At 42.4% G+C, this 26,875-nt stretch overlaps 1 protein-coding gene across 1 annotated transcript in view; it reads right to left on the minus strand.

The window, feature by feature from the left end:
- The window catches only part of LOC140738278 (coiled-coil domain-containing protein 60-like), a 120,269-nt gene that overhangs the window by 89,819 nt on the left and 3,575 nt on the right, over nt 1–26,875 (minus strand). The window contains exon 2 of the mRNA XM_073065446.1: nt 2,700–2,989. Within this exon, the coding sequence (XP_072921547.1) occupies nt 2,700–2,987 (288 nt within the window). The 5' untranslated portion in view covers nt 2,988–2,989. The remainder of the gene's footprint in view (nt 1–2,699; nt 2,990–26,875) is intronic.

A 26,875-nucleotide genomic window follows, 5' to 3' on the forward strand; every position in this document is an offset into this window, starting at 1 on the left:
TTGCACCATTGCCTGGTATGGAAACACCAAGGCTTTTGAATGGAAATGCCTACGAGAAGTAGTGGACACAGCCCAGTCCACTGTGGGTGAAGCCCTCCCCAGCATAGAGCACATCTACACCGAGCACTGTCGCAGGAAAGTAGCATCCATCATCACAAACTCCACCAAACAGACCGTGCACTCTTCTCACTGCCATCAGATGTTCAAAGGGGGAAGGGGAAAGCACAGAAGTAATGTGGGAGAAGTTTAGGGACCATTTGAGCTGGGTTCAGGATAGGTTTGTCCCACTGAGGCAAGGAAAAAAGGGAACCGTGGCTGATGAAACATGTGAGGCAACTCATCAAGAGGAAAAAGGAAGCATATGTTAGATATAAGAAGCAGGAAGTAGGAGGGGCTTATGAGAAATATAGGGTAGCCAGGAAGGAGCTAAAGGAAGGACTTAGGTGAGCTCGAAGGGGGCATGAGAAGTGCTGGATCTTCTTAAAAACATTAAGATTGATAAATCCCCAGGGCCGGATATGATACACCCAAGGTTGTTGTGGGAATTGGGAGAAGAGATCACAGGAGCATTAGCCATGATCTTTGAATCCTCTTTGGCTGCAGGGGAAATGTCGGAGGACTGGAGAATGGCAAATGTAGTTCCCTTGTTTAAAAATGTAATAGGGAGAAACCTGGGAACTATAGACCGGTGAGTCTTATGTCAGTGGTATGCAAACTACTGGAAAGGATTCTTAAGGATAGGATCTATGAGCATTTGGAGAAGTACAGTCTACTCATGGTTAGTCAACATGGCTTTGTGAGGGAAAGATCATGCCTCACAAGCCTGATTGAGTTTTTTGAAGAGGTAACAAAAGTAACTGATGAGGGTAGGGCAGTGGATGTGGTCGACATGGACTTCAGCAAAGCATTTGACAAGGTCCCTCATGAGAGACTCATCCAGAAAATCATGAGGCAAGGGATAAGTGGAACCTTGGCTGTTTGGATAAAAAATTGGCTTAAAGGAAGAAAGCAGAGGGTAGTTGTGGAAGGAAGTATTCTGCCTGGAGGTCAGTGAATAGTGGAGTGCCGCAGGGATCTGTCCTGGGACCCCTGCTATTTGTGATTGTTATAAATGACCTGGATGTTGAGGCGGAAGGATGGGTGAGTAAGTTTGCAGATGACACAAAGATTGGAGAAGTTGTGGATGGATCTATATGTGGTCGAAGGTTACAAGAGGATATAGACAGGCTGCAGAGCTGGGCAGAAAAATGGCAGATGGAGTTCAATCCGGACAAGTGTGAGGTGATGCATTTTGGAAGGACAAACCAGAAGACTGAGTACAGGATTAATGGTCAGTTAATTAAGAGTGTGGCTGAACAAACAGACTTTGGGGTTCAAATCCATACATTCCTCAAGGTCACTGCACAGGTTGATAGGGTAGTTAAGAAGGCCTATGGGATGCTAGGCTTCATTAACAAGGGGATTGAGTTCAAGAGCAGAGAGGTCATGTTGCAACTCTACAAATCTCTGGTGAGACCGCACTTAGAGTATTGTGTTCAATTCTGGTCACCTCATTATAGGAGGGATGTGGAAGCTATGAAGGGGGTGCAGAGGAGATTTGCCAGGATGTTGCCTGGATTGGAGAACAAGTCATATGAAGCAAGGTTAGCAGAGCTGGGACTTTTCTCTTTGGAGCATAGAAGAATGAGAGGGGACTTGATAGCGGTCTACAAGATTATGAGAGTCATAGATAGGGTGGATAGTCAGTACCTGTTTCCCAGGGCACCATTAGCAAACACCAGAGGGCATATGTACAAAATTAAGGGAGGGAAGTTTAAGGGAGACATCAGGGGTAAGTTTTTTAAACAGAGGGTTGTGAGTGCCTGGAATGACTTGCCAGGGATGGTGGTGGAGGCTAAAACATTAGGGGTATTTAAGAGCCTCTTGGACAGGCGCATGGATGAAAGAAAAATGGACGGTTATGGGGTAGTGAGGGTTTAGTACATTTTTTAAACGATTATATGGGTCAGCACAACATGGAGGGCTGAAGGGCCTGTACTGTGCTGTAGTGTTCTATGGTTCTATGGTACAGTTTCCTCAGGGCCCACAACACCAGGTTCAGAAAGTTATTATCCCTCAACTATCAGGCTCTTGAACCAGAGGTGATAACTTCACTCAACTTCCCTCACCCCATCACTGAACTGTTCCCACAACTTATGGACTTACCCCATGTTCTCGATATTAATTATTATTACTATTATTGTTATTTCTTTTTTCCTCTTCCTTTTTATACTTAGAGAGTTTATTGTTTTCTTTTCACATCAGTTGTTGACTGTCCTGTTAGGTGCTGTCAATCAGCGATTCATTGTGTCTCTTGTATTTACTTTGTCCACAGTAAAGAAGCTCAGGGTTGTATATGGAGACATTTATGTACTTTGATAACGAAAAATTACCCTGAACTTTGAACATACACAGGCAACACACAGATGTACCTACATATGAATAGGCAACGTACTAACAAACAACATACTCAAAACAAACACTGAATAATAATTTGTGTGTTGTCTGTGTTAAGTGTGCATCAGTGTGTTGTGTGTGCCTTTGCATTCATGCGTTGTGTCGGCATATGTGCACAGTATGTTATCATCTTTAGTGAGGGATCGTTGTGTGTGTGTGATACACGTTGTCATGTTTAGTGTGGGGGACATCGCCCTGCTGACCTGATCGAGCTGCCCCAGCGAGTGCAGGATGAGCCCCCTCTGTCCAAGGTGCAGCGGCTGCCCGATCGCCTGGTACGGTTTCCAGATCACCGAGCGGTAGCCCTGCTGGCTCAGCTGCTTCTGCCTGCGGCGGTAATTCTCGCGGAAAAGCTGCTCCCTGCTGGGCTCGCAGGGTCTGTAGACGGTCAGACTTCTCGCCTGCACCTTCAGCCCCTTGGCAGGAGAGAAGGGAAGGGGCTTTATCGCCACGAAAGACCGCGGGTCCAACACTTTGCAGCCGGCGGGCATGACTGGGAAGAGAAAAAGAAATGCAGTTCGTAAAGTTATTACGAGTTTCCATAAAGATTAATTTCGTAAATCGTAAAGTCAACATTTAAAAATATATCTCAAACCCACCGGCAACCTTTGCGAAGCAGTCTGAGAACCGAAAATTCAATGAGGATTCCTGTCAATGAGAACCGTGCCCCAAGTTTGTTTAGTTTCCCGGGTGACGGAGACAGCGCTGGGTCCACGTGAACAGGGTGTACTCTCTCCGCCGCATCAGTCTTTCCATTCCGCACTGTATTTCAGTGGGATAGAAATGTTACCAAGCTTCCTTCAGTTAAACCAAATGGCAAGTATTTGCTGAACCTCTCCACGAAATGTATTTAAACTCTCGGCAGAGAAGCGTGGGTGTTTGTGTACGCTGAAGAGCGGCACTGGTATTCGTACAAATGGGCAAAAAATGACGGCAACGCGTATAAATATCCGTGGCACACTGACAGTGAACATTTGCGCGCGCACACACACACACACACAAAATGTACAGGCAGAGGGAATTCATCCCCTAATTGATTGCTTTGATTCAGTCGGGGTGGAGGGACAGTTTTAGGAGTCCCTAGCGTGCCTCACATATGCCGGCCTTCATTCTGCCCTTGCCCCTCAGAACATACCATAAGCAGTTCGGTTGCATGCGTTGATTACGTTTGTACAAGTGTGCTTGGGTGTATATTATGGGCATCATTGTTCTGATTCATAGAAACAGAGAAAACCTACAGCACAATACAGGCCCTTCGGCCCACAAAGTTGTGCCGAACATGTCCCTACCTTAGAAATTACTAGGCTTACCTATAGCCCTCTATTTTACTAAGCTCCACGTACCTATCCAAAAGTCTCTTAAAAGACCCTATCGTATCCGTCTTCACCACCGTTGCCAGCAGCCCATTCCACGCACTCACCACTCTCTGCGTAAAAAACTTACCCCTGACATCTCCTCTGTACCTACTCCCCGGCACCTTAAATCTGTGTCCTCTTGTGGCAACCATTTCAGATCTGGGAAAAAGCCTCTGACTATCCACACGATCAATGCCTCTCATCATCTTATACATTTTTTTTCTCCCCAGTGGTAACAGGGACATTGAGGAGCAGTGGATGTGTGTGTGTGGGCCTGTGTGTGGGCCTGTGTGTGTGCTGTACCTGCATTTGCACAGGAATAGGTTGCACAAGTGGGATGTGAATGTTGCAGTTCTGTGCAACTGTGCATGAGTGTTTGGCATGTGGATGCAGGTGTTGTATATTTACTTCCAGGTTGTGGTTTTTTCTATTTTATTTGTACATAAAATTCAAAGTTTCAAAGTACAATTATTACCAAAGTACAATACAAGCATGAGATTCATATTCCCCACAGACAGCCACGAAACAGAGAAAAACATGGAAACCGTTCAAACAAAATGTCAAACCACCCCCACACACAGAACAAATCACGCAAACCACAAATAAGAGCAAAAAACAGGATATAAAATACAAAACCGAAAGAGTCCAGATGCATTTCAGTTCAGCTCAGAATTTATTTGCCCAAAATAGCAACTAAAAAGAAGCAAACAGAAGCTAGAAACACCTCATAACATGAACTAGAGTCCAATCCACGAACTGTGTCAATTAAACATTGCCCAAGAGCTCTGCCACTGTCTTCCGACAGCATAGGAGGAGAGAGAGGACGTTCGAATGCAAGAACCTTCCCTCGGGAGCAGCGAGCGAGAGGGAGAGTAAGAGAGACCACCACGCCCAGAAACTCTCCTCCGGCAGCTGCGAGTGAGAGGCTGGTAGACGGTGCTGAACAGCCGCTCGCATTCCACACTGGCCTCGACGATTTCAGTCCTGATTGGCGAGATCAGTGAGAAATGGAGTCGATCATGGGCTCGTGCTCCGTCTCCAGGCTACACGCTTCAGTCACAGCCTTGTGGAACCCGAAGGCAGCAAAGTGGCAGATCGCTGAATCGGCCCGAAGACACACCACCAAATGTAAATCCCAGGCTCCAACAGCAGCAGGAAAAGAAAGTGGAAGAAGTCGCATTGGAACCGTTTGGAAGATATCGTCGTTGGTTGTGTTGCTCACTGGCGCCATCTTCCTTCCCAGAATCATGGGATTGTGATGCTGAACTATACTAATCCCATTTGCCTGAACCAGGCCCATGTCCTTCTAAAGGATCGAAGAAAATTAGCTTTATCTGTCACACGTACATTGAAACACCAAAACAGGGTGAAATAGGTCACTTGTGTACTTGCTTGCGATGTGCTGGGGGCACCGGAAACGTCACATGCCCACTAACCCTAACCCGCGTCTTTGGAATGTGGTAGGAAACCGGAGCACCTAGAGGAAACCCGCTTGGTCACGGGGAGAAACTTCAAACTGCTTACAGAACAGTGGTGGGAATCAAATGCCAGCCAGTGATCGCTGGCACTGAAAAGCAATTGCGGGAACTGCAGTGCTACTGCGTCTCCCTGTCTGTGTACCGTTCTAGTTGTCTTTTAGATGTTGTAATCACATCTGTCTCTGCCACCTCCTCTGGCAGTTTGCTCTCGATAAGTATCACACTCTGTATGAAAACTTACCCTTCAGATCTCCCTTACAGTTCTCAGCTTAAACCAGTGCCCTCTTGTTCTGGACTCCCCCGTTCTGGGGAAAAGCACAGTACAGGATAGTACAGGCCCTTCAGCCCATGGTGTTGTGCTGATCTATATAAACCTCTTCCGGAGTTAATCTAACAATTCCTTCCTAACAGCTCACAACCCTCCATTTCTACCACATCCATGTCTTGCCTATCTATGAATCTTTTAAATGTCCCCATTGTATTGGTCTCTACCACCATGGGCTGTGTATTCCGGGTGCCCACCACTCTCTGACTTTCTATCTTATCCATGCCTCTCATGAGTATGGACTTTGTACCAAGTATCATCCATGTTCACGTGTGCTGTGCCTGTTGGTTTTCCCTAGTGGACTGCTGCTGACCGCTCCAGTCTTGACCCAAACAAGGGAAGGGTGAGCTACCTGGACACCGGAACCAGCATGGAAAACTTCAGTCACTGCTGCTCTGAACTGATTCTATGATCTACAAACTTATCTTCAAGGACTCTTTACAACTCATGTCCTCAGTTTATTTTTACTTGTACAGTTTGTCTTCTTTGGCTTATTGGCTGTTTGTCAGTCTTTGTTTATGTACAGATTTTCATAAATGGTATTTTATTTAGCTTTTCCTTGTAAAGAAGATAAATCTTGTGCTAGTGTATGGTAACATATACATACTGTGATAGTAAATGTACTTTGAATCTTGGGCTTAGGTGCAGGGGTTGGTGGTAGCTCGGTAACACCATCCGGAATGCCACTCAAAAGATGTAGTTGTTCTCCTTCAGCATTCCCGAGTCAGCCAGATGCGATTCCAGGAGGGTGGCTATGTCCATTGGAAGCCTTTTAAGCTTATTGTTTAGTACAGCTGTCTTCCAGACATCACTGATGTCATGGAGTTTATCAGAGAGGCCAGTCATCATTATCCGAATATGCCAATATCCCAGTTTTGGAGCTGGTTCCTTTCGTTCTGCTGTCTTGCTGCTGCAGTGTTTTCAGTCTCCGTTTCAGGTAATACCTAATTCGTGCGCACCCAAGGAGGAAAGCAGACAGTGGTGACACTGCACCCTTTTGTCCAGGGGGATGCCCAGCTTAGGGCAGGCAGAAGCTGTCCAGTGAGATCCAAGAATCTCTCCCACCATCAGAAGCAATCCCTGGTGCCACACTATACGTCAATCGAGCGTAGTAGCTCATGACCGATAACTGCGGCTTCTCGTGCTGCGTCAACGCTATGAGGTGAAGCAGGAATGTCCTCTCCTAAATAGTGTTGACATTGTAAGGTAAACTTAAGCCAGGGCGGTACGATATGGAGAGCAAGCTGTTGCCCATTAAGCAGATTCCCCCTCTGCACGCAGCTGATGAACCCAAAGGAACGGTAGAGACTGATACACGCAGGAGTTGCCAGTCAACATTGCCTTAGGGACTCCAGCTCCGGACTTTTCCCTCGGGGTTTACTCCTGAAGCCTTCCCCATGAGTGGGTACAGCTGCAAGGCAGCGGAGGTTTGAGATCAGAGTTTTCCTTCTCCTAGATGAGCTCCCAACTACAGCTGATGAGCCCCACCTGCCCGAAGCGACCTTTGCCCCTTCTCCTAACACTAGAAATGGTTCCACTGGGCTTAGTAGCTAAAGTGCACATGAAGGTCAGGAGCTGGACTTGGTTGCCAGAGGCTATCTGAGACGAAAGTCATTGGCATCATTCAATAGGTAGTAGGAACTTATTCCCACAACCCCCACCCCTACACCCCCCAGCTATGACATTCTTAAGGAACCCTAAAAAATTGAGGTACTAAACTGCTGGATTTGAGAAGTGGCAGGAAACTCGCAGCCACAGATGCAGCACCAGAAGTCAGGGTTAACCCTGGATCCCTGGTGCTGACTGACAGCAGCTCTAGTAACGACACCAGGTTCAGGAAAGCCATAAAAACTCATTTAATGTACCCCAAACACGGAACTCAGAATGGGGCAACAGAGCTTTGTGTCATTACATCATCACATCAGACCAGCCTCTTCAAGCAAAACCCCAACTCACTGTCAGTGGTTGTGAGTTGTGTACATTTCTCTCAATGACGTTATCCTACACAGGCCCCCCTGAGTTCCCCAAGACCAATGTTGTGGGGCTGTCTGGAGTTCGGATGAGCCGCCCGGCTCGGCTCCTGTGTTCCGTGGGTGGAGGAACAGCAGGTACCTCTGGCTCGTCCAAATGTGTGTCGACACACTCACGGTCATGTTGTGATGCCAGGGGCATGGCAGTGGAATACTCCCAATCTTGGTGGGCTGGTTTAAGGTGATCTACAGAAATACATTCGGGTTTATCCCGCTTATCTGTGACAGGAGTCTTTTCTCTCCGTTCTAAGATGCGGAACATGCCATCATAATGGGGCCTAAGGGCACGTTGGTGTGCATCATCGTGGACAAAAACGAGCTGGAATGTAGGTCAACAGGAACCCAAGAGTGCTGTATGCTGTGGTGGGAGGTGGAAAGAGGTGCAAAGCATTTGAATTTACTGATAAGGGTGGAATGCTGTTGAGAGACCGGCCAAGTCGTCCTGGGGTCAGGTATAAAATCACTTGGCACTCATAATGGCTGCCCATATACCAACTCAACTGTGGATGACTGCAGGTCCTCTTTTGGAGCATTTCTGAACCCCAGCAGGACCCACAGGAGACAATTGTCTCTACCTGGCTGCGTGTAGACTATCAGCCATTTTAGCAAGCTTCCTATAGTCCTTCACGGGTACATTAGCAAGGGCTATGTGAACTTGATCAGGCATTAGCTGCAGTTCTTCACAAATAAGACAAGGATGGTGATTTCCCAGGACAGACAGCATGTGGTCCATTAGCTCTGAAGGCTTAGCATCGCCAAGATCGGGCAAAGCGATCAATTCTCTGGCACGCTCTGATTCCAATAGTTCAAAAGTCTGTAGAAGATAAGCTTTCAGCAGTCAGTATTGATTGGGTTCGGGTGGGTGTTCTAGTAAGTTCAGCTGTGGAACTACTGAGCGATGCTACCAGATAGTAGAGTGTGGTGTGGTCCGCAGTGATTTCTCACAGTGTGAATTAGGCTTCAGCTTGTACAAACCAAAACTCGACAGTTTCAAAGCAACTCCATTGTCTAGCATGTTCAATAACTCTGGAACCTCCCAGAACATCGGGGTCACCAATGCAGGTATTTGCAAATAAAATGGCGTGAGATGTTTTATGTTTAAGCAAAACCATAATAACTCATTTATTGTACCCTGAACTCTGAACTCAAAACGCGGTAACAGCACTTGGCATCATTACATCTTCGCATTAGACCAGCCTCTGAAAGTGAACCCCAACTCAATGGTGAGGGTTGTGAGTTATGTACATTGCCACCAGTTACATTACCCTACAGTTTCACTCATTATGGGGTAACCATTGGACCACAGCACAGAACTGTACATAGTTGTGTACAAATGGTTCCTTGTTGGGAACAACTGCACAGAAAAGTACAGGTATAATAAAAATCATATTGCTTACTAGGAGATCGATCTTCTGAAGTTACATTTGGGACTGAGCAAACAATGGGAGTTTTGTATTTCCCTGAAAATTCAGCACCTGAACTGCGAGTGCTTGGTATCGAAATGGAAGTCTGTTCCCTTTCCCTCCCCCTAACCGATATGAATATGGAAAAAACTGCAGAAAATAGGATGTAAATTGCTATAACAAAAATAAATGTATTTGCAATTCTGAAAATCTCATTTAAGAGTTTAAAATGTTATGGGAGATGCACAAAATTCATGCTGGCTTAAATATCTTGCATGTTGTATAGCTTTTGGTAACTTTGGAATGGGCACACAATAGGCTTAACTAAGTAAAATGATATTCAAATAACCCAGAGGGAGATTACCTGTGATCATTCCAAATCTAATTTAGTACAGTATGTTGCTATCATTTTCTAAATTCACTTCTCAACCTATGCATGAAATGTATGTACATTAGTTCTGAAATAGACTAATAAGGTAGGGCATTCGGCTCTGATAAAAATTTCCATCAGAACACATTTCAAGGTATTGTGATGACAAATTGAGCTGGGGATGCAAGTCATTTACAGGTTCTAAGTGACTTACGCAGTTTGTGCATGCACCAGGGGGTATTGGAAAAGAAATGGAACGAGTTTTAAAATTGGCTGTGGATTCATTATCATCCTTTTGTTGACAAGTGATAAAAGTTTAAATTCCACTCACAGTGTGAAATTCTTCTCTAGTCTGTCAATCAATAATACGTTAAATCGTTAATGCATCACTTGTCACATTCTAGATGCCTAGTTGAATATCTTATGCTGCATCATAAACATTATGTATAATAATATAGGAGCTAGAATATTTGCAGCTTTTTGATTTACAGTCCTATTATGTGAGGGTTAGCTTACTTGTCGGTCGGAAGCCGCTTCTATAGATTGGCCTGTTTGAAGAATGCAGCAGCTTTTTCCCATTGTTTGCCTTGTGTGCTACGGCATCGATGTCCAGTTCATGCATCTCATAGGTATAAGAATAGCACATGCTGGAGGCTTGCTCCCTCTTTCCCTTTATCTCCAGGGGCTTGTGCTGAAAAATCATTGGGAAAGTTTGCTTCAGACTTAGAAGACTGATGCACCATCAATAACTCACTCTGAGACGTAAGAAGCGAGGTATTGGCTTTTATTGACTGGAAGAATGAACAACACTACATCCTGGAGAATGAGGCTGGGCATCAGGCCTCAATCGCCTTTATACAGGGGTCTGTGGGAGGAGCCACAGAAGCAGTCAGCAGGGGGTCTGTGGGAGGAGCCACAGGAGCAATCCAGACAGGTATATGCAGTTCACCACAAAGACCCACATGCACTCTTAGCTAAGTATCTGTTTATTGTAGTTTGTGTAACTTGGGGAGGGGACTTAAATGTTTGGTTGAATCTTTTACCGTTTGTAAATAAATGATTAATGTGCTTATTCATAATTAGTGTCCTCTGTCCCACTCACCAAACCTGTGAGCCTGCTTCCACGTTACAAGTCCACAAGTAAAGTCAAGGTTCTGCCTGTATTGGGGCTAATGTATAGTTTTGGATTGAAATTGGGTAAGCAGACAGGAAACAGAGAAGGAGCAATTTTTTTGAGATAGCTCATAACGATTAGTTTGGCGAAACACGGGTTAATGTTTGAGTCTCAGCTTTTCACACTACACGTCTGTGATTTGGATGAAAGAGCAAAAATGTCAATGCTTGCCGATGACATTAAGCTGGGTAGATTGTGTGAATTTTGAAGAGAATCCAAAGAAGCTTCAAGGGAATTCCCAAAAACTTGGCAGATGTGTATAAACAGAGTTATCCATTTTAATAAGATAAACAGAAAGGCAGTATATTAATTAAAGGTCTTAGATCTTAGATTGGGAAATCTTTATCACATAGGGACTCAGAGGTCCTTGCACAATTAGCACTGAAAGTGAACGTACAGAAGCAGCATGTAATTCAGAAGAGAAATTGGTAAACTGGTACATTGTCACAGGCACCGAGGTACAGCGAAACTCTTTTGAATGCAATTCTTACAGATCAATTCATCATTTCAGAGCATTGAGGTAATACAAGGGAAACAATAATACAATGCAGAATAAAGTGTTATAGTTACAGAAAAAAGGCAGAGCAAGCAAACAATAAGATACAAGCCTATAACAAGGTAAATTGTGAGGCCAGTCCTTTCTGTGGTCTAATAAGATTGGGATAGAAGCTTATATATTAGTCTTCATTGCAGGATAATTTGAGTACAGTGTAAATCTGTCTTGCTACATATATACAGAATTTCAAAGACATCACACCTGGAGTATTGTGTGTCGTTTTGGTAATATACCTTTGCTGCAGAAAGCCTACTGGGATGGTGGATCTGCCATATGAGGAGAATTTAGCTAACCTCAGCTTGTATTCACTCAAGCTTAGAAGAATGAGCCAGCATCCAGTTGACAGATACAAAATCCTGACAGGTTTTGCTGGACTGATTGTGAGGAGAATGCATCCTTTTGTATGTCAGCTCGATCAGGTCTCACGGCCTCTAGTTACAGGGCAAGACATTTAGGACTGATATGAGGAGAAATGTCTTCACTCAAGTAGTATTGAATCCAGAAAAAACGCTAGAGGCCAAATTGCTGAATAAAGAAGAAACTAAACACAGTCTTAGGCACATGGAAAAAATACTGTAAAGTGAAATGCTTTCAAAAATAATAAAATAAAATTTTCCAAATATTAAAACTTTTACTATTAAGAACAGTAACAGTAAAAAACTATAATAAATCAATATTTGATGTGGCTGCCCTTTGCCTTTAAATCTGTATCAATTCTCTTAAGTACACTGTCAAAAATTCCAAGTACATTTATTATCAAAGTATGAATGTAGTGCACAACCCTGAGATTTGTCTTCCCACAGACAGCCATAAAACAAAAAACACAGGAAACCCACACAAAGAAAATCATCAACAGCACCCCCCCCCACCACGCACAAACAAGACACATTGCACACTCTGCAATGATAAAAACAAGTGAGGAAAGTAGTATATAAAAAACAAAATCAAAAGTATCCAGACATATTCAGTTCCACTCAGTGTTCGTTATCTGCAGGCCACTCAAACTCACCCAAAATAGCAAAAAAGGGAGCGACTAGAAAGCAAAATCACATCATAGCCTGAACTACAGAGCCCAGTCCACAAGCTACATTGATTAAACCTTGCCCAAAACCCAGAACTCCAGCACCATCCTCTGACACCACTGAGAGAGAGAACGATTATCTGAAATCAGGCACCTTCCTCCGGGAGCAATGACTGAGAGGGAAAGAGAGTTTGCCACACACAGACACCTTACTATGGCAGCAGCGAGTGAGAGGCTGATAGACAGCACTGAACACTCCCTCGCCCTCTGCACTTGCCTCAATGATTTCAATCTTCCTCGGTGCTTAAATTGGTGAGATCGGTGGGACAAAAATATATATAAATGCACACATATACAATGCTTTCAACACATCAAGTGATACAAAGAAATGTCTACTTCCATCCCTGTTTTTCTGTCTCTCACTGATAACTGATAACTTTTTCAGCATCCTAAAATGGGTGGGAAATCAAAAAACTAATGAATCAGCTCATATTTTGAATGAAATCACTTGCCATCCAGTTGGACTGAGAAAGATGGACCTCAAACCTAATATGAGAATAGGTTTTCCCAGTACTAGCAGTAATACTGTTCCAATCAGATGGGAGTGCCTCCCAAAACTTATCGTGGAGCAAGCAGAAATACCAGGATGACAAATATATATCACCATGTGGGGAAAGCAAGCTAGCAAAGTGTTGTAGTATGTGTGTGCATGTGTGCGTGTGTGTATTTAATATTCATTTACAGAATGAGGCATTGCAATTAGACGAAGATTTATTGCCCATCCCCAACTACCCTTGAGAAGGTGAAGGTGAGGTCACTTCCTGATCTAGAGCATTCAGTTAGCTGCAACGTTGGTGCAATCAGCAAAAGGTTCCAAGTGGGTTGCAACTTGATGTGTTTTCATCAGATAGCCAGCTTATACACAAGCAGTAACTGAGCTAAACGTACTTGGACACAGTAGGAGCTGAGCATACCCAGATATAATGCAACAGGGCAGGAAATGGAAAGGAAGAGTACTCAAAAGTACGTGGGAAATTGCAGAGATAGGGCAATATTGATCAGGTATAGTATACTGGAGCGTTCTAACTGAGGGAACAGAAACAGTACTGCTATATATATTTTTTAAATTTAGAGATACAGCACGATAAAAGGCCCTTCCAGCCCAACGGGCCCATGCTGCCCAATGAGCATACTAATCTGTACGTCTTTGAAATGTGGGAGGAAACCAGAGCACCCAGAGGAGACCCACATGGTGACGGGGAGAACATACAATCTCCTCATAGGCACTGATGTGAATTGAACCCAGGTTGCTGGAACTGTTAAAGCATTGCCCTAACCACTTCACCAATGTGCTGCCCAAGACTACTGGATATTGCTGGTGAGTGAGATCTAGGAGGCGGAACAAACCCACAGACAAGTTCCAAACAGTACTAAAAGTTATGCATCAGTCAGAACTCGAGGATCTTAGACTGGAGAATAAACATTGTTCAGGGTAAGGTGGGGGGGGAGATCAGCACAGAAAAACCAGGGAGATGTGAATCAGTTTCAGTGGGGCACACTTGCATATATTTGATATTATGGGGACATCATTTGCACATTTGCTGCATCCATGACTGTATTAATTTATTTTTGCTGGGGTGAAGGGGATTTCTTCTTCCCATCCCTTGTCTTGATCCAGAATGAAGCTTCTTTCTCAATAATTTTTAGCCAATTGCAACTGATTTAGTCCTGGAGGATGGATTCGTGGGAATGGATTGAGTTCCAAAATCAGAGAAGCTGGGTGGTAGTGATCTTTATGTAAAGTGATTCTGAAAAGTGTCAAAATAAATGCTGGAAATACTCAACTGGAAGACGAGCAAGTTCAGTGATTTGACACAAATTGCTGTGCTAATTAGTTGCAGAAATTGATAATTTGTTTTGGAGAGCAGTAAGGTCTGACATATATAAATCCATAAAGACAGCTTCGTTACTTGGTTGTAAAACCAGAAAATGTTGGAAACGCTCAGCAGATCAGACTGTTTCTCTTTCTCGGGGTGCAGCCAGCCTGACCAGGATTTTCTGCTTTTGTTTTAGATCTCTAGCCTTTTCAATATATTTTACTTTCTTTGACTCTTTGTTCGTTGGGTGCAGTAAGTTTTCAGGTGGATGCTTGGAAGCCTTGTCTTCTTTCTCGCCTTCCATTGTCAAAATATCTCCATCAACAACCTGATGTCATGTGTCAGACCACTGTTGCAAAGATCAATGCTTCATGTTGAATGTTGAATACTTGATGTTAATGTTGAAAGGGTTGGACAGAGTAGATGTGGAACGGTTGTTTCCCTTCGTGGGTGAGTCCAGGACAAGCAGCCACAGTCTTAGAATTAGAGGGTACCCATTTAAAACAGAGATGAGGAGAAAATTTTTTAGCCAGACGGTTGTGGATTTATGGAATATGTTGCCACGTACAGCTGTGGAGGCCAGATGATTGAGGGTGTTTAAGGAGGAGATTGATAGGTATCTAATTAGTCAGGGTATCAAGGGATATGGGGAAAAAGCCGGAAACTGGAACTAGATAGGAGAATAGTTTAGCCCATGGTGGAGTGGCAGAGCAGACTCGATGGGCTGAATGGCCTACTTCGGCTCCTTTGTCTTGTGATCTTCTGATCTTCATCTGTACAGAGTCTATTAGCTACCCTAGTTATAACCTGATCAATTTGCCTAGGACCTACAGTGGACCATCTTTCCTTTACCCATGTTTACTGCTCTAGTGTCCATTGTTGACTGTGCAATCCAATTCACCCTCTTGCTGGAATTTAGAGGAATGTGGGGAAGGATCTCATTGAAACCTATCGAATATTGAGAGGCCTGCATAGAGTGGATGTGGAGAGGATGTTTCCTATAGTGGTAGAGCCTTGGACCGGAGTACACAGGCTCAGAATATTGGGATGTCAATTTAGAATAGAGATGAGGAGGAATTTCATTTCCCAGAGGATAGTGAATCTGTGGAACTTATTGCCACAGGCAGCTGTGGAGACCAAGTCTTAGATATATTTAAAGCGGAGGTTGATAGGTTCTCGATTAGTCAGGGCATCAAAATTGAAGGGAGGAGGCAGAAGAATAGGGTTGAGAGGGATAATAAATCAGCCATGATGGAATGGCAGAGCAGAATCAATAATTCTCCTTTTCTTATGGTCTTATGTTCTTGCAACTATGGAAGTTCTGAACTGTAGATGGTTTGGACATTCTTTGAGTGATGTGCTCTGGAGTTAATGACACATCAGTTTGCATTCAAATGCTAGCTTTGCTCACCCTGCTTATTCTCAGTGAGCACTCCGCCTGATTCAATCCACCTCCAGGCTGCTGTGCAAAACTTCTCAAATCCACCATTCTTCCACTGAATCGGGATAAAAGGTTCTTTAGGAACACGGCGAATGGGCAATGGGCAACCTTCCTGGTGGCCATTGCTCAGTTATAAACTAAGCATATTCACTTTCATTCTAAATGCCATTTGCTTGCCTTTTTTATTTGCACGATTTGTTTCTTCTCTCTCTGCACATTGGGTATTTTTTGGTCTTTTTTTATGAATTCTTTTGGGTTTCTTGTTTTCTGGCTGCCTGAAAGGAGACAAATCTCAGGGCTGTATAATGTACTTCAATAATAAATGTACTTTAAATTTTGAATTTTGATAATTTTCATAAGATGCTTTCAAAGCACAAATAGGAAAGTGGAGATTAAAATAATACAGGAAAAGGAGAATAAGAAGAGTACCTCATGTGGCACAACTACAGGCTCATAGCTCCAGTGACCTGGGTTCAGTCCTGACTGTCAGCGCTGTCTCAGGTGGAGACTGCATATTCTCCTTGTGACATTGTGCCCTCATTTCCTCTCACATCCCAAAAACACAAAGGTTTGGTAGGTTCAAAGTTCCGTTTATTATCAAAGCATGTATCCATATACAACTCTGAAATTTGTCTTCTCCAGATAGCCACAAAACAAAGAAACAATGTGAAAGTCAGTCAGAGAGAAATATCAATCCCACCCCCCCCCAGTACAAAAAGGAATGGCATCTGAATCATTCAGCCCCCCTCAAAAAACTCTCTCCCCCCACACAAAATGGAACAGGAACATCACCCCTCAAAAAACAACCCCTCCCTCCCCTCATAAAAAACTAACAGAAGATCAACCCCCAAACACCCACTCCTCACACAACCAGACAGAAAAGGAACAAATAGTAAAAAAAACCCACTGAATATTAAAAGTGTAAGCCAGAAAAAGCCCGCAGTCCATAAATTCAGAATTATGATATCATCCTTCGACATCACCGGCATTCATTGAAAGAGAGGGGTACCACATGAGGCAGCGAGGCCTACCCGCCTGCCACAGCGAGCCACACAGTGATAGGCTGCTCACAGATTCCTTCTCCAGCAGCGAACCAAAGGCAGGCAGTCGGCGCCAAAACGCGTGCCCGCCTTCTGCATTAATTGTAACTTTGTGTAGTGAAGGGAAGTAGTGAAATTGGAGATGTGGAGTGGGGAGTCGAAGGGAGTGTGGGATAAGTATAAAATTTGCATAAATTGGTGCTTGATGTTCACTGCAGACTTGATGGCTGAAAGCCTGGTTTCTGTGGTGTATGACTCTATGATCTATCTAGAATACAGAGAATGCAGCTGGAAATTAAGAACTACTATGCGACAAAGAGAGGATAAAAACTGTGGGTGTCACTGAAAGGAAATGATAAAAATCTGTAACTATGAAATTACTTTAAAATTTATCCCGCTTCAGTATACTGTATCATTTTGGAAGCAGACTAGAGCACACAGAAGATATTTTATTATGTCGTTTAGCCCTCTGGACCTGCAATAAATTTATCTGCCGGGATATGTAGAAGGCTAATTAAAGGACCATCGGGCTTGATTAGGGAGAAAAAAAAAATGAAAATGTTCTTGTAAAGCTGGAGGGTCAACTAAGACAGCAGCTGAGGCACTCTCCAAGATGCAGGAGGAAAACATTAATTTCACAATGAAGGCAGGAGAGCAGAGGTAAGGAATGAGGGGAAAACATATAGTGAGGAGAAACTACTAAGCATTAGCTATTTGTCTGGCCCAGGTAGGTTGCCTTGATGACGGAAGCAATTATGGAGATAACTGACTGATCATAATTTTTTCTTGGATAACAGCAGCTGGAGGAAGAGAGCACACAGATGTTAAATGCCTTGAGGGAGGAAAATGGGATGGAAGTAGGAACAACAGGCTCACCAACCTGACAAACCAGATGGGAAATCAATAAGAGGCTGCTGTTAATACCATTTTGTACACATAAGACATTGAAATTGAAACATGACTGGCCATTCAATAAAATCATGAATGATCCACTGGCTTTCACTAAACCTATATCCTGGAATATCTGAAAAGCAATCACTCTATCTTGAACATCCTCAGTGACAGCCCTCCTGAGTAGAGACATTTTTCTCCTCTCTGTACTGACCCTTTACTTTGAGACCGTGAGCCTTTAGCTCCGGGGATCCGATCCAGAAGAAAGATCAAGTTCTCATCTCCCTTGGACATTTCAATGCAATCAGAATCCGATGTATTACCGCTGACGTGTTGTGAAGTGCTTTGTTTTATGCCGGCAGTATAGTTCAAGTATAAGTTACAAAAATAAATAAATAGTGCAAAAGATGAATAACGAGGTAGTGCTGATGGGTTTATGGGCCATTCAGAAATCTGATGGCATAGGGGAGTGTGGGTCTTCAGGCTTCTGTACCTCCTGTCTAATGTTATTAATGTGAAGAAGGCATGTCCTGGAGAGTGAAGATTTTTTATTACGAATGATTTTTTTTCAGAATTCTAGTACACACAGTCTCAGTCTGTTTAATATCTCCTCTCATGACAAACCATCTTCACCGCGTTCCCTCCAGCACAGGTACCTGTATATTTTTCTGGAAGGACATATAGTACATCTCATCAACCGCCTTACTACTAAACAGCTATCACCTGCACTGCCTGTGGAAGAGTTTGTAATTTCCACACTGGCCTCATCAACTAAATGAAACCCCATAAAACCAAACTGGAATCAAGTTATCCTCGAACCCAATGAGCAGGATCGAGAGAACAGACTTGTAAACATGAGCCCAGACATGGTCTCATTAGTCTTCTATGTAATTAGAGCAGAGTATCTTTAGTCTTGTACTCAATTCTTTTTATGGTGTTTGCCTTCCTAATTGCTTGTTGAACCTACAATGATTCATTTGCAAGGACATCCAGATCCTTTTGAGCACAGTCTTGTTTCAACATTTAACAATTTTAAACATACCGAAATCCTCATTTTTTCCACTTTACATTCCATTTGTCATGCTCTCACCTGTTCATGGAGTCTGCCTATATCCCCTGAAGCTCCAGTACACCCTCTTCATAGTCTATACTCTCACTTAGTTTTACATCATCACCAAATATGCATACAGTATATCCCACCTGGCCCCTCATCCAAATCACTAAATTAGATGGTGAACAACGGGGCTGCAGCAGCAGTCCTCATCACACCTATTAAGCACAGCCTCAGAAATTGAAAATGACCCTTTAATAGAATGTTGTCCTTTTGTCAATTACTTAGTCCTCAATATATGCCAGTTTATTCCCCCAGAACCATGCACTCTAATTTGTTTTAATAATCTTGGGTATGGCACTTCATCAAAGATCTTTTAACAGTGTAAGTATAACACATTAGCTAGTTCACCCGCACAGCCTAAACATCAAACTTAAAACGTGATTTGCATTTCAGAAATCCATATTGATTCTTCCTATCTAATCCAAGACTTATTTTTCAAGTGCCCTGTTCCCATTTCCTTAATAATCAATTCCAGTATTTTTTTTACAAGTGATTTCAGGCTAAATAGTCCATAATTCTCTCTTTACTCTGTCTCTCTCTGCTTTCCTAAATAATGAAGTTTTATTTATTACCTCTCAGTATGTGGAGCCATCTGGAATTGGGGTTCCCAACCTTCTTTATGCAATGGGCCAATACCAATAAGCAAGGGGTCCGTGAACTCCAGGTTGGGAACCCCTGATCTAGAGTCTATGGAATTTGGAAACTTCTGACCAGTGCATCCACTTTCTCCATAGCCAGCTCCTTCAAAGCCCCAGAATAGAATTAATCAGATCTTGGAGATATGTCCCTCTCCAAGCATTAATTTCTACAATGTTTATTTAAAAAAAATATTCATCTTCCTGATCTATCACTCACAATAGAGCTGTCTTTCTACCTTGTTTCCAGATTGGATATGAGGGAGTAAATAGACTGGCAGTCAGTCCATACCCTGCCCATCCATGTACCTATCCAAATTTCTCCTAAGTGTTGAAATCAAACCTGCATCTCCCACTTCTTCTGGCAGCTCGTCCACATTCGTACCACCCTCTGAATGAAGAAGTTCCCCCTCTTGCTCCCCTTAAACATTATACCTTTTACACCCAAGCCATGATCTCTGGTTCTCGTCTCACCCAACCTCAGTAAAAAAAAGCCAGATTGTATTTACTTTAACTATACCCCTTCTTATGTACTGTACTTTGTTCTTGGCACCAAAGTTCAACCATAGATAAAGGTTAATACATCAAGTTTAAAGCCTGACTCTCCCATTGTTCCTGTAATTTTATCTCTTCTGTAGATATTTCTGTAAGAATGATTGTGGGAATTGGATGGCCTTAGTCACTTCAATCATGAACAGGTTTAACGAAAGGCGGGCAGCAATTTCATCTCCGCAAGTCTTTGAACCTGGCTTGCAAGTCATCAAGCAACCATTGTAATTTACTCTGTATTTGTCAACTACTCTTGTGATGGAAATGTGATTGAAGTTTCTTGACATAATAACTCTTTGCAGAAGCTTTAACTTATTTTGGAAACTGACGGCACTCAAAGTTACTTCAGATAGAATCTTATCCGTCCCTTAAGATAAGATTTTACTCATGAAGGAGAATATTACAGACGAATATTCAGTCTGAAAACTAATTTTCTATTAGTTCTATATATTCTATATCAGCTATGAATATATTCTCCCATTGAAGAAGACAATGATAAACTCCAGCACTTTGAGAAGTCTACATAAGATATTAACAGCTGGTAAACAACTCACAGAACAATAATATGAGACATCTTTAGATTTGCTATGAGTTCCAACTCTTGGATAGTTTTACCAACTTTCAATGAGTCTTCCTATTTGAAACTTCTTAAGTATGTTTTTATAATATTTTCATATTTTAATTGCCTCTTGTAAAATATTCATGATAATTAATGCAAGGATAGGAGGAAAGTTATAAGAATATGGGTCACATTTCAAGCGTTTGTTAAGGCTTGCATTTTTTTTCTAAAGAATAGATGCTCTATCCCTTACAGCAATGATTCAATGTTTTGTCAAGTACATGTTTCAAATCAAAATCATGGGTTGATTCATTCCTTCTTTCATGGTTCAATATTTGGAAACACAGCAAAGAAATATTGGTGACTAAGGCAAATTGCTAAAGAAATCCTTCGGTTATTTTGCATCTTGTTTGCTGTATTAGCACAAGTCTGGGACAGATACTCTCTGCAGTGTGATACAAAACTGAATGCTTTATCACTTGCTGCAGATTTTGAATTAAAATTGCAGCTTCTGTAATACTCTTAATGAATTTGCCATCTGTTTTCCTGTGACCACACACTTACATCAGTCCTCTGTGTATAGTGATGAAAATGCATGGCAAAACAACTATATTGGCTGAGAACTGTGGTGTTGATTTTCACTGGGCATTTAATAATCATAAAACAAATTTTGGTTGTTCTGTCAGCTTCCTTAATGCATCAATTATTTCTATTTAGATATTCTGTCTAGTATGTGCAATGCGGCTAAGCAGAGAACCTATCAGATCTGCACTTACAGGCTCCTTCCAGTCTCTGTCTCCTAATATGAGTCACTTGTACTCATTTCTTATTCATCACCGGCAGCCTATTTGGACCCAACTCTTATCCACAGCCTTGATCACTCATCGAAGAAGCCAGCCTTAAACAGTTATTCCTAGCCATCAGTTACCTTGTTGCCTTGTTGTGTTAGTATCTGTTCTGTCTTGTTTTGTGGCCCCTCATGGCCTAAAGCTATCGCTCATGCTAAATTGTCTCTGCTGCTCTGCTTTTGTTTCAAGCCTCCTCTACATTTCCTGGCAAGAACCAATCATTTTCTCCCCATCCACGTGTGTGTTTTTAGTGTCATATTTTTGATGAACAGTCACATGGTTAGCCTGGATCTCAAACAAAATAACAGTTGATCAGATACTCGATTTGTATCGAGAGCTTAGAGATTCGGCATAGAGTCAGAGCCACCGGGCACTATAGCACACTGACTGGTTCTGTGGCATGTTTAATGCACGTTGACCTGATTTCTGCCTAGTCAGCCATGATTGAATGGCGGAGCAGACTTGATAGGCCAAATGGCTTAATTCTGTTCCTATGTCTTATTGCCTTATGATCTAAATATTACAATTGAACCCATATCTACAACTTCCATTTCTGCACATCTCACACTCACAAGACTCTCTGAGTGAAGAATCTCCCCCTCAGATTCTTCTTAAATATTTTTACCTTTCTGCTTTAACCTGACTCCTCTGGTGTCACTCAATCTGAAGGGAAAAAGCATGCATGCATCCACCCTATCTACTCCCTTCATAATTTTGCTCACCTCTTTAACATCTTTTACTCGATGTCCTGCACTTCACGGAATAAAGTCTTGACCTATTCAACCTCTGTAACTTAGCACCTCAAGTCCTGGCAATAACTGTGGAAAATTTCTCCACAGTCTTTCAAGGTCATTGATATCTTTCCTGTAGATAGGTGACCAGAACTACACACAGTAATCCAAATTTGGTCTCACCAATCTCTTACACAACTTTAGCATCCCAGGTCCCTTTGTTCCACTGCAAATCTCAATGCCCTACCATTCGTTGTACAATTCTCTTGATTTATAAATGAAAATTATCACTATGGATATCCTATATTCATATCATAAGCATACACTATAGTGTACATGTGTTTTAATGCAATCATAAAGAATTACTGGAGGATATTCAGATGAAAACTTGTAGTGATCCATTTTACGTTCATGCTTTGAGTTGCCCATTTTTCAATGATGAGTGAGATTTTGCTGCTGAGACACAGCTGTTTCTCATCTTCCAATAATGAGTGCAAATTCTTCTTCCAATTCTAGCTAAAAAAAACTCCTGTTTTCTCTTCATAACTCCACATCTTACAGCCAGTAATGTTGTTACCATCAACAAATTTAACACTGGACTACTAACACTTAAATTCTAAAAGCACGCTTGCAATATACAGGTTCATATTCTGAGAAGAATCCCTATATCCCTATGCTACAGACAGCTAACAAACCCATTTGTGTATTAGCATCAGCGGCTGAATACAGTCTTACTACAGTCACCTGATATCTGAGGGTACCATGTGCTGGTTTCATGGTCCCTGACATGTGAGGTTGAAATTACAGGATGTCAAAGGGTGAAAATGCCCTGAAAACCACATTTAAACTGCGAATGAGCCAAGCATGTAACTTGTGAGCTGCTGTCCGGCAAGGCTTGTGCAAGACAAAAAATCATGGAAGTCACCGATTCAAGATCCTGTTTTGCAAGTTGTAACCATGAGTAAAATATCATGCTAGAAATAATTCCTATGTTTAAGTGATATCCACACATCAGAAATACTAGACTGTTAATTTGCTTACATCCAACCTGACACTCTCTAGAAAATACAAGGTTCATTTTTTTTTCTCTTTGTAGTCCCAGGAAAAACTGCCCACAAAAGCTTCCAGATTGTTGTTAAAGAACCTATTTGTTTCAATTAAAACAGCTTTGGTGGTCTTACAACCTAAAGGAATTCCAGTCATTCACAATGTAGTTGCTTAAATGCTCTCAGATTATGTGGGGATGTACAACAAGTTAATGACTCTTTGTGTGAGCATTATTTCAATATGTGAAGTGGGGTCCTGGACTGATTGTAGAACCGATTCAACTTTCAGGCACCAGTGGACAGAATGTGAGACATCCCTTCATTCCTTTTTCTCCTAAGCATGTAATTTGGCTTAGCACAGGGGAGGAATATTGATTGTCAAATTGTCCATCAGTGTGTTTGACACTCAGTGATATTTTTTAGCTAAAGCCCAGTCATTAATATGTTTCAGCTTCCTGCAAGTGCCATCTAGCGTATATGCTGACATCCTGAATTGCTGCAAAAGGCCTGATGACCTATTCTTGCCATAATCATCATCACTCCCAATCTAAAATTTATACAGTTTTTGTAAGTATTTATCTCAGATGGTGGAAATTGATAAGGAGTATTCTGAAGTTATATGAATATAGCAGATGTAAACAAGAACCAGGCTTTTGCTCTTTTTGTAAATGTAAATGAGTTTAGGAAGCATTCAATTAGTCTTCAGGTTTTATGGTAAATTGCAAGCAAGTGACTGAAGCTGAAAGCCCACAGACTTAGAGATATAGTTTACAAAATGGTGACCACGAGATATTTGCATGTGCATGAGCCAGAAGTTAAGACAATGGAATTGTGTTAATTTCCCTGCAGCAATCCAGGCACATATGGACTTAAAGTCATTTATTTATTTATTTATTTTACTTAGAATAGTAGACTCTTCCAGCCTCACCTAAGCAATCTCCGATTCTACCCCAGCCTCATCATGGGACAATTTACAATGACCAATTAACCTACCAAACAGTAGGTCTTTGGACTGTGGGAGAAAACTGGAGCACATGGAGGAGACCAGCACATTCCATGGGTAGGATGTAAAAATTCCTTGCAGTGGATGCCGGAATTGAACTCTGAATTCTGATAATCCAACCTAACTGCTTTGCAACCATGGCACCCCATTTTACAATCTTACAATTTGCATCATTATAAATAAGTCCAGGGAAGCTTGTAATTAGCAAAGGTATTTGAACATTCAGAGTGTCTCCCGCTGTAGATATGTAATTCAGAGGAAGCATTGTCAACCCAAAATATTAAAACAAACAATGTCATTGTAACTATTTAAAGCTATTATTAATGCTTTTTGAGTTAGTGATTTAGATGCATATCATATTATTACTGAGTTAAGTATTGTATGTAATGAGTTTTTGCTACAACAAGTGTATGGGACATTGGAAAAAATGTTGAATTTCCCCATGGGGATGAATAAAGTATCTATCTATCTATCTATCTATCTATCTATCTATTGAAATAATATGGAATCATCTACTATCAACATTGGCCTTAAGAGTACTAAAGCATGACGTACTTTGAGTTTGTGAGCCTCTGCCGTGTGTTTCCAGAATCATGTTCTGCTTGCTGTGCTGAATAAAAACTTCTATATCAACAGCTTTGATATCGCTCTGGTGACTCTGATCACTGTCACAATATTTGGGGGCTCATCCGGGATACATTTATGACCAATTGTGCGGCCAGTGACTTAGCAGTCTAAGGGGGTGAGTATTTTTAAGGGGAGAGAGGGAGAGGGAGAGGGAAAGAGGGAAAGAGGGAAAGAGGGAGAGAGAGAGAGAGAGAGAGAGAGAGAGAGAGAGAGAGAGAGAGAGCGAGAGAAAACAAACATTGGTTTTATGTAAGGGACTGGCTATATGACTTTTTTGGGTGGCTTGGTGAGACAGGGCCACCAGTCCTGTAAGGTTGTTACTGACCACTCGGGATTCCAGAGAGGTGCATGTATACTCGTTTGGGGGGACTGTATAGTAGCATACTTGTTTGAGTGTGTTTTTGTGTTTCAGAATGTTTCTAGAACACCCCATCACCCAGGCCATGCCCTGTTCTCTTTGCTACCATTGGGAAGGAGGTACAGGAACCTGAAGGCACACACTCAACAATTCAGGAACAGCTTCTTCCCCTTTCCAGCTGATTTCTGAACAGTCATTGAACCCATGAACACTGCCTCGCTACTTTTTTATTTTTATTTTTGCTCTACTTCTTTAATTTAATTGTTTAATATATATACTTTGTAAATCACAGTTTTTTCTCTATTATGTATTGTATTGTAGTCCTGCCACAAAGAGAACAAATGTCACAATGTATGCCGGTGATATTAAACCAGATTCTGATTTGGATTCTCTGTCTGGTGATGGATATTCAGGGCTGGACAATCCAGGGAGGGATGGTCCAGTCTTCCTGAAAATGTTAAAGGACAGCCTGAGCTCAGGCCAGCAGGAAGTTTTAGATCTGAGGACAGTGGGGGATTGACCTACCTGAGATAGTATCATGGGCCGGGGAGATAGATCAGAGGAGGATAGATAGAGAGAAGCCATAAAGCAGCTGCAGTGAATGTAGCTGCCACAATGTCACGGAAGACTTGCTCTGTGTGCCAACAACCAGGACACCCAGCAAGGGAGCGGCAGATTAGACAGATTTGTTACTGCTGTGGCCTCTCAGGCTATGGTTGGAGGCAGTGTCCTAAAAAGAGGGAAAGGTGTGTGAGCCACCCACCAAAATAGGCAGAAATGAGAGCAGGGTATTCTTTCTCCAAATGACTGCTGACTAGTTCGTCGAACCAGCATGGACAGCATCCAGTTCAAACAGCTGGTGGCAGCATCCACTGCCAGATGAATACAAAATATTTATTAGGGGGCTGACCATGTGATATGTTGGTGGACACAGGGTTTTCAGCATCAATAATTGATCTACCCTTGTCTACTACTGGAGAGGTGATGTACACTACCAGTGCAGGGGGTGAAACAATGAGGGCAGAGAGAAATCAGCCTCATGTTCTTGAGATTGAGGGAGTGTAGCTTTCTGCAGATTATTGGGTGTACCCCAATAATGAAAGGACTGTCCTGGGTAAGGGAGGTGCTGTCAAAGATTCAGGAAATAAACTGGACAAGACAGGGACAGCAAACATGTTTTATCTACAGAGCAGACACATGGCCCACAGAGAGATGGCAGCTCCAAGTAAGAACAGGAGATGGGGAAATATATGTGAATCATGTCAGGAGGTCCCGAGTGTAGGGGCCAAACACAGTCAAGAAGTGCTAAAGCAATGCTACCTGTAAGAGGTGGCAGCAATTAAAGACTCATCAGAAAGGAGAGAGTAAGGAACAGAAAGAGAATGAGTGTGTAGATTATGGGATAAAGAGAGCAACAGAAAAAAAGCATGAGAAGTCAGAAATTGGAAGAAGAAGCTACTGGAGTCAATTGAGTAAGTTTATATGGAGTGTAAAGGGCCATTGTAACCAGCTTAACACAATGAGGGATGGAACACAGCAGCTTAACACAATGTATTGCTGATTGAAGAGAGTTATAGAGAGAGAAGATAGTCCTCCCCCTGCTGGGTGATCGTCCGGGTGGAGCTGGGTGGAGCAGCTTGAAAAGGCAGCGTTTGCTCCCAGGTGGATAGGGCAACGGGTGTCACTTCAGACAAATGTGTGTGCAGACCTGAAGAGGCAGCTAGTGGACTCAGGTTAAACTGTATGACTCACCTTCTTGTTTCCTCACAAACAGAGCAAGAGATCAAGTCCCCCTGTTAACTGTGTCATTACAGAGAATTAAGTGATGAATACCAGCATTCTGCCTCACACCTGACCACACTTGATGGAAGTAGACCCACAGATGAAAGAGAACAGAAACACAAAAGCAGAAGACAGAGAGAGAGAGTGTGGCAGCAAATGTTAAATA

Source organism: Hemitrygon akajei, chromosome 14 (assembly GCF_048418815.1).
Source record: "Hemitrygon akajei chromosome 14, sHemAka1.3, whole genome shotgun sequence".
Taxonomy (NCBI): Eukaryota; Metazoa; Chordata; class Chondrichthyes; order Myliobatiformes; family Dasyatidae; genus Hemitrygon; species Hemitrygon akajei.